The sequence below is a fragment of the Paroedura picta genome, chromosome 12 (genome assembly GCF_049243985.1).
Source record: "Paroedura picta isolate Pp20150507F chromosome 12, Ppicta_v3.0, whole genome shotgun sequence".
Lineage (NCBI taxonomy): Eukaryota > Metazoa > Chordata > Lepidosauria > Squamata > Gekkonidae > Paroedura > Paroedura picta.
The window spans coordinates 19,921,720-19,929,981 of NC_135380.1; the positions used below are offsets into that span (position 1 = coordinate 19,921,720).

An 8,262-nucleotide genomic window follows, 5' to 3' on the forward strand; every position below is an offset into this window, starting at 1 on the left:
GTTTTAGAGAGGAGCAAACCAACGATGTCATTAGAAGGCAAGATATTACGGCTAAAGCGCACTTACTTTGGACACATCATGCGATCAAACTCGTTAGAAAAATCATTAATGCTCGGCATGGTCAGCGGCAAAAGGAAATGTGGTCACCAAAGGACCCGCCGGCTTGACACGATCAAAGCCGACACAGGGATGACCATGAACCAGCTAAAAGGAGCGGTCATTGACAGAGATGCATGGTGGAGACTTTCCTATAGAATCGGCAAGGGTCAGACACGACTGAACGGATGACATCGTCATCAGCATGTTGGACAGATGTGTCCATTATGGCCATCCCTCTCTTCTCTGGAGGCACTTGCTCCTTGGTTAATCTCTTTACAAGAGAACTGCCTAGGATTTTAGCCTTCTGCCCTGAGAATTCTGCCCCCACCTCAGTAACATGCCTACGGTTTCTGGGCCCTGAGACAAAATGCATTATTTGGCCCTAGCTGTGCATTCTCCCCTTCCCCTTTGTATGCATGCAAATCAAATGCATTGGGCCAAGTCCTAACAAGGCAAGCACACCTCCATTAGCTGAGCACAGTTAGCAGATAATTATTTCAAAATCATGACCAAAGTTAACTGCACACCCAGTGTTTCCTACCCCCGCCTCCCATCAATATTTCAATAAATGTACCTTTTCAAAATCATATGTGTATTTAACATTATTTACATTAATTTGCAGTGCTCTCAGCTCTTTTGCCTTATTCAGTATAAAAGATCAGAGATTTTTAAAACTTTCCCCCACCCCTGCATAGAGGCTGCTTCTCTTCTCTCCATTTTGTTGTTGTTAGGTGCAAAGTCGTGTCTGACCCAGAAGACAAGAGGCATTCCTTCAGCCGCTTTCCTACTGGCATCCGGTGCCAGCTTTGCTCCTTCCCTAGAACAGAGCCACCCTGGGCAACAAGTAATTCTAGCACCCTTGTTTCATTCCGCCAGCGTTGGATAGATGGCGGTAGCTGCTGGGCGCCTCCCGTCACTCCCCTCAGCTTCCCAAGTCCCAAGCTCACCATCCTGGCAGGGTGTGAGAAGGTCACTTCCCCCAGCCCTAAAGCAAACATTCCCAATGTGCATTACAGGTGAAGGAGTGCAGTTAAGCTATTGAGCACATTGGGGAGAGGACATTGTGTGGCCCACCCAGTTTGTGCACCATCTAATCGTTTTGGCAGCCAGCAACGGGTCTTAATTTGCTCTCCAGAAGTGGGGGAGGGGTGGGGCGGAGAGCTGGGGCGGCTTGTTGGGAGGGCGGTGGTGAAGTCCTCTCCGAATAATACTGTGGGTTTCCTATTGCTTCATAAATCTTCCCTTGGTGGCTGCGAAGGGGGCAACAGGGTCAAAGTTACTATTCGGGATTGATGTCTCTGAAACATGCTGCTCAGGATACAGAACGGTTAAGGAGACAGCTCATCTCAGAAACTCAGATGAACCTGAAAAAGTCAGAGTGGGGCCGAAGAAGAGGAAGAGATGGGTTTTATACCCGGCTTTTCACTACCTGATAGTATCTCAAAGCAGCTTACAATCACCTTCCCTTCCTCTCCCCACAACAGATGCCCTGTGGGGCAAGTGAGGATGAGGTTTGATTCCCCACTCCTCCACATGCAGCCAGTTGGATAACCTTGGGCTTGTCACAGCACTGATAATGCTGTTCTGACTGAACAGTGATATCAGGGCTCTCTCAGCCTCACCGACAACACAGGGTGTCTGTTGTGGGGAGAGGAATGGGAAGGCGACTGTAAGCCACTTTGAAACGCCTTCTGGTAGAGAAAAGTGGCATATAAGAACCAACTCTTCTTTTTCTGAGAGAACTCTGACTGGCCTAAGGTCAACCAGCTGTCTGCATGTGGAGGAGGAGTGGGGAATCAAACCCAGCTCTCCAGATTTGGAGCTCTTAACCACTATACTGTGCTGGCCTTGAGTATAACCCTGTAAATTAGCGATCCCCAACCGGTGGGCAGCGGACCACATGTGGTCCTTCGATTAATTGGAGGTGGGCCCCGAAGGACGCCTTCTCCCCCCGGCCCTTTTCTTCATCCCCCCCCAGCCCTTTACAACACACTTCATTGTTGTGGCGTGTCTGTATCTTATTTTTAAGGGATGTTTAAACATTACCATAGCAATCAGAGAGCGTTAGGGCAGTGGTTGAGAGTAGAGGAGTAAACTACCCCCCCTACCAGGCCTCAGTAAAAGGTGTTGAGTGGTCCCCAGTGAGTGGTCTCTGGCGTTGAGTGGTCCCCGGTGATAAAAAGGTTGGGGACCACTGCTGTAAATGATAGACTAGGATAGACTATGAAATCCTTGCTCCACCACAGTAGCTTGCTGGGTGACACTGGCCCAGTCATGCACTCTTGGCCCAGCCCCCCCCCCATATTATCACATGTATCACAAGTTGCTTCCCAACTTTTTAGTATTTGGCAAAAAGAAAGAAAGCCCAAAGCACGGTTTAAAATAAAATCATCTCCTACAGCACTTCACCCGTCATATTAGCAGCCGGCTCCCACATCTGCACATCAGTGTATTTGGGTTCCAAAAAGGTAAGAAACAGCAGTAGATTCCCCTCCCCAGCTCTTAGTAATCCGACCTTTGCTATTACTATTATGATTCTACAACCATTTATAAAGTGGACAACATTCAAAAGGGACTCGTTCTCAAAAGGCAGGCGCTATTATCTGACAGTGACAGAATGGAACTTCCACTTTTGACTGGTCCAGTCTCTACTGGTTCAAAACTCAAAGAGAAAAACGAAAGTGGTGGCAAAATTCAACCACTGCTTTTTGCAGCTCTGGCTGCTCCACATGAAAATCACCCCCCCCCCCATATACAACGGAAGCAGCAAGTGGACAGAAGCAGTGGGACATAGTGCTCACAGGTACCATGGGGGAGGGGAGGGGGGTAATGATAAGAAGGTAATGCGTGGAGAAGTGCTTTGAAGGTTGCAAGTGCTGTGTAAATACTGAGCAAGCCTTTCACTACCGATAGGGCTGTCAGATTGCCCCTGGCCACCAGCAAGGGGAACAGTTGCCAGCTCCAGGTCGGGAAACTCCTGGAGATTTGGGGGCAGGGCCTGGGGAGGACAGGGGCCTTGGTGGCTTCCACCCTGCAAAGCATCCATTTTTCTCCAGGGGAACTGATCCGTCTCTGTAGGCTGCAGATGAGCAGTCATTCCGGGAATCAGCAGGTCCCACAATTTCTGCGTTGGCAGCAGGTTCTGGGCTTTTGCTACGGCACATTTGACAAGAGGGTTGAACAAGAGTCTGCCATCACAGAGACTATTCCCAGCCTTCCGGCTTTGAAAGTTTTGTTTGTTTTTAAGCAGACTTTTTGGGGGGCAAGTGCCCCACCTGCTCTCATCTAAAGAAACAAATTAGTACCGGCTGATCCATCGTGGGCGGGGGGAATATGCACCTGTGGCATTCCAAAGGCCGAGCACGGGCCATTTTGCCCAACGGGGCTTACTCGCAAGTAGCGGCCCTCCCAAACTTGCAGCCCCGAGCGTTCTGCATCCAGTGCGGAAAGACGCCAGAGCCAGGCCGGCTTTGCGGGAGGCCCGGGAGGCGTTCCCCGGCTCCCGAGGCACCAATGCAGAAGAAGGGGCCAGCCTGCCCCTCCGCCAGGCTTTATATGCCTAGCGGCGCCCTCCGAAGAAGCAAAAAGCCGCTCCGAAGTCCGGCGGAGCGTCAGGCGCACGGGGCGCCCCCTCCTGGGAAAGCTGCGCAGACCCACCCTGCTGTCGCCCATGCAGGCGGCCGGCAGCAGCCCGCGGCGGAACCTGTGGCCCAACCCCGCCGCCGCCGCCGCCGCCTCCAAGCGGCTGACCTCGTTTCTCATCCAAGACATTCTGCGCCCCGGTGGCGCTGGCGAGGGGCGCGCTGGCGAGGGGGCTCCCGCCTCCCGCCTGGACGGGGCGAGAAGTGCGGAGCAGCAGCAGCAGCAGCAGCAGCAGGGGGCTTCGCTCTCGGACGCAGCCCACAGGGCCATCCTGCCTGCCGGACCCCACCCATCTCCTGAGAAGCCCCGCGAGGTGGAGGCAGCAGGTAAGGGGGAATGGGCGCGTGGTTGGCTGGCTGGCCCGCTTGCTGCCTGCTGTAATGCACACACACACGCACACCAAAAAAGAGAGAGAAACTTCCCCCGCACTAACACGTGGAGGATTCAGTGATCTGAACCTGCCAGCGCAACGAAATTCTGGTCCCTGCGGCCGGCAGGCGGAGGAGGTTGAATGGGCTGCACCGATGCAGGTGGCAGATTTTTTAAAGACTCGGTGCAGATAGCAGAAAGCAGGGGGGGGGTGGAGGACGTTGCACAAATCACACTCCCGCAGCATCTCGTTTAAACTGGACTTTGGGATCGGGTGGCGCTTTGTGGTCGGACAGCTGAGCCGCTCCTTGGTGGTGCTCTCATGGGACAGCTGAGCCACCTGACCTGGAAGCTGGAGCAAAGCCAGCCGACTCAAAATGATGCTCCACTTTGTTAAATGGAATTCAGTGGGCAGCTCCTTGAAAGCAGAGGGACAGCTCCTTGAAAGCTCCTGACAGGGGCTTTTGCCCTCGGATGGTCACTACCACTACTACCACTCCCCACAGCAGACTTCCTGTGAGGTAGGTGAGGCTGAGAGAGCTCTAAGAGAACTGGGATTGGCTCAATGTCAGTTCAGCTGGCTGCATGTGGAGGAGGTGGGGGAACAAAACTGGTTTTCCAGATTAGAGGCCACCGCTCCTATAACCACTATACCAAGCTGGCTCTCATTTGCACACAAAGTATGCAGTCTACTACTTCATGAGCTTAGCCTAAATTCTGCTGTTCCCCACAGCAGGGTTCAGACTCTCATCTCCTTCTAAGCCAGTGGTTCTCAGCCTGGGGGTTGGGACCTCTTTGGGGGTCAAGCAACCCTTTCACAGGGTCACAGGAGGGCAAGCAGCTTGGTGGGGGGACGCCATCTATACAACAGCCTTGCGGGGTAGATCGAGATAGAGCATTTGTCTGCCTGAAACAGCGGAAAAGCACGAGATCGGCATGGTGGGACAAGAGGCAGAGCAGAACTGAAAACCCCCAGGAAAAAAGCAATGTATAGACAATCTTGAACAATGGATCTTCACACCATTGATCAGTTTCGGTTTAATTTCTGTGAAAGAACACTTGCCTAATTTTATGGTTGGGGGTTCACCACAACATGAGGAACTTCATTAAAGGGTCATGACATTAGGAAGGTTGAGAACCAGTGCACTAAGCTATGGGAGGAGTCACAGTAAGGGGCATTTCTAAAGACAGGAATACACAGGATGTTGGCATCCCCTGATTCGAACTCTGATTTTGTAAACTGACTCCCAAAGCAGTCCCAGGTGTGGGCAGCAATCTGGATCAGGGCCATCATGCAAGGTCTCATCCTTCCCTGGGGGAGGGAGACAAGAACAGTACACTTTCATTTGTTTCTCCCTTCCATGCTGAGCTCAGTCAGCTTTTCAGGCCAAGAAACTTGGGGCAAGTACCCTGGGATTCCCCCACTCACACAATTTTGATTTCCTCCTCTTTCGCTTTCCTTTGGGACACCTACAAAAGCAAGCATGCCGGGTGGCGAGGAGTCACGCCTAAAATATTTCCTTTGAGAGCGGCTCTTTTCACGGTCAAAAGCCCAAATGCCATGTTTGATTTTCAAGGAGACATTCTGGCTACCGGTAGTCAGGGGCCGGGGTGGGGTGTTGCTTCATAGAATCATAGAGTTGGAAGGGGCCATACAGGCCATCTAGTCCAACCCCCTGCTCAACGCAGGATCAGCCCAGAGCATCCTAAAGCATGGATCAGCCCAGAGCATCCTAAAGCATGGTGCATGCCTCCCTTAATAATGGGTGCCTAGCCTTACTTGGTGGCAGTCATTTGGGGAGAGAGTTTATTTGCTTATTGGCAGCGATCTTCGTGGCCCTTTCCAGAATCCAAGGCAGATCCTTACTTCAAGGAGCTTGCAACTAAAAACTGAGACAAGGGCAGGGAGAAGATTGGGGGGGGGGGTAGATGGAGGGAAGATAGGTGCACTTGGCAAGTTTGACATAGAAGAGGGGGGTCCAGGAGCTTGATCTGCCCGACCTCTTGTGCTCATCAGACAGCTTTTAGCTGGACAGGAGCTTTCCCAGGGTGGGGAAAGGACAACCAGGGTTCAGATCCCCATACTGAAGAAGAAGAGTTGGTCCTTATATGCTGCTTTTCTCTACCCAAAGGAGGCTCAAAGCGGCTTACAGTCACCTTCCCTTTCCTCTCCCCACAACAGACACCCTGTGAGGTAGGTGAGGGAAAGAGAGCCCTGATATTACTGTTCGGTCAGAACAGCTTTATCAGTGCTGTGGCCAGCCCAAGGTCACCCAGCTGGCTACATGTGGGGGAGTGCAGAACCCGGCTCACCAGATTAGAAGTCCGCAATCCTAAGCACTACACCAAACTGGCTCTAACTGGCAAACTCCAAACTGGAGTTTGCTGGGTCACCTTGAGCTCTGGCTCTGCCTACCCTACCTTACAGGGTTGTTGTGAGGCTAAAAAGAGGAGGATATTCTAGGAATACCAGTGTGTGAGACAGGTACATGGACTAGTCTTTCCAAAGCCTCTGCTGCTCTGGGGTCTCTGAAACAATTGGCGATGTTGTTGTTAAGAATGTTGCTTTTACTTTTTCTGCTTCCTAGACCCAGCTGCTGAGACCTGCCTGTCGAACTGTGAGAGCCCTTCCAAATCCTTCCCAAACCACCCGAGGCCTCTGAAGCAGCAGAAGCGCTCCCGTGCGGCCTTTTCTCACACTCAGGTCATAGAGCTGGAAAGGAAGTTCAGTCACCAGAAGTACCTGTCTGCCCCAGAGCGAGCCCACCTGGCCAAGAACCTGAAGCTGACCGAAACCCAGGTAAAAATCTGGTTCCAGAACCGCCGGTACAAGACGAAGAGGAAGCAGCTGACCTCTGAACTCAGTGGACTAGATAAGGGCTCAATGATGTCTGCCTTCAAAGACCATGACTTGGCCCGGGCTTCCCTGGCCCTCTCTGTCTATCACAGCTACCAGTCCAGCCCGTATCTGTATTACTTGAATGGCTGGAGTCCCATCTTGTGGTGACTGGCTGGATGGTGCATGCTGTGTGCACCAGGGCCAAAGGACTGGCTGAGCTACAGTGGAAGAGTTTGCCCCCCTGATCTTGCCAGAGGGCATTTCCCTACTCTGTGCCTTTGCACATACAAGGGGATATACCTGGTGCTCTAGATCTCTGAAGATTTGGCTTCTGTTATGGTTCGTTTTAGGTACAAGGAATTTCCGCATCATAATTTTTAATGCAAATAGCTGTACAGCCATTAGGCGAGTACAGGCCAACCAACTTGTGCTTCTGGCAGGACTGTGGTCTTTGTTACAGCCATATCCCCCCCCCCAGGGGCTTTGACTGACAATCGTCTCTCTTTTAAGTGACTGATCGACAACATTTCAATAAATGCGTGCATTTCTAAAATGTTAAGTGTTTTTTTATTACTGAAGGAAGTGTGTGAGTGAAAATCCTTAATTCGATAAATACCGTATGCTAAAGGTCAGCTTCATTATTTCCCCTTTCATTGCTTAATTGGAGTACACATCAGAATTAAACCTGCCATCAAAAAGAATAAAGCGTCCGCCCTTATGCTCATTAAATCTTTTGCCTTTTCATTCCATCCTTCCTCGGAGGAGTTCAGCGTGGCTTCATTTTAGCCTCTGTGGGGCAGGCTAGGCTCAGAGAAAGAGAGGCTGACCCAAGTCACCTAATGAGCTTCAGTTGTGAATAAATATCCAAAAGTGGGAGAGGGGTCTTACTGAGAAGGTCATTAGGGGCAGGGACAATGTGCAATCATTGAGCGGTTGTTCTGTATTCATGCATGAAGTTGGCTTATAACAAGGCAGATCATTGGTCCATTGAGTCTACTCAGGTTTCTAAAAGTCCTGCCCATTATCTATCCATCCATCCATCCATCCATCCATCCATCCATCCATCCATCCATCCATCCGATTTATTTCCCGCCACTTCCGAAGCCAGCTCATGGCGGGTTACGGTGTCCAATATAAAACCCCAATTAAACCCCCGTTAAAAGACATAAAAATACATCTGTGATGTGAGGTCTTTTAACCAATGATACCATATTGAACTCAGGACTCTGTATCTAAATCATTCACTTAGCTCTGTGACAGGGCCCTTCCTCAGTTCATGGTGGGAGGGAGAGGCTTGGCTACTTTCTTGCATG

The 8,262-nt window shown here is 51.1% G+C and overlaps 1 protein-coding gene across 1 annotated transcript; it reads left to right on the plus strand.

The window, feature by feature from the left end:
- The first annotated feature begins 3,674 nt into the window (after positions 1-3,674).
- On the plus strand, positions 3,675-7,535 carry NKX3-1 (NK3 homeobox 1). Its single transcript, XM_077305650.1, has 2 exons — positions 3,675-4,067; positions 6,699-7,535. Exons 1-2 carry the CDS (start codon positions 3,770-3,772, stop codon positions 7,115-7,117), a joined length of 717 nt encoding a protein of 238 aa, XP_077161765.1. The 5' UTR covers positions 3,675-3,769; the 3' UTR covers positions 7,118-7,535.
- Positions 7,536-8,262: the final 727 nt, after the last annotated feature.

Coding starts and splice junctions, on each gene's coding strand:
- NKX3-1 (XM_077305650.1), top strand. CDS start 3,770: ATGCAGGCGGCCGGCAGCAGCCCGCGGCGGAACCTGTGGCCCAACCCC. Junction 4,068..6,698: donor CCGCGAGGTGGAGGCAGCAG/GTAAGGGGGAAT, acceptor TCTGCTTCCTAG/ACCCAGCTGCTGAGACCTGC.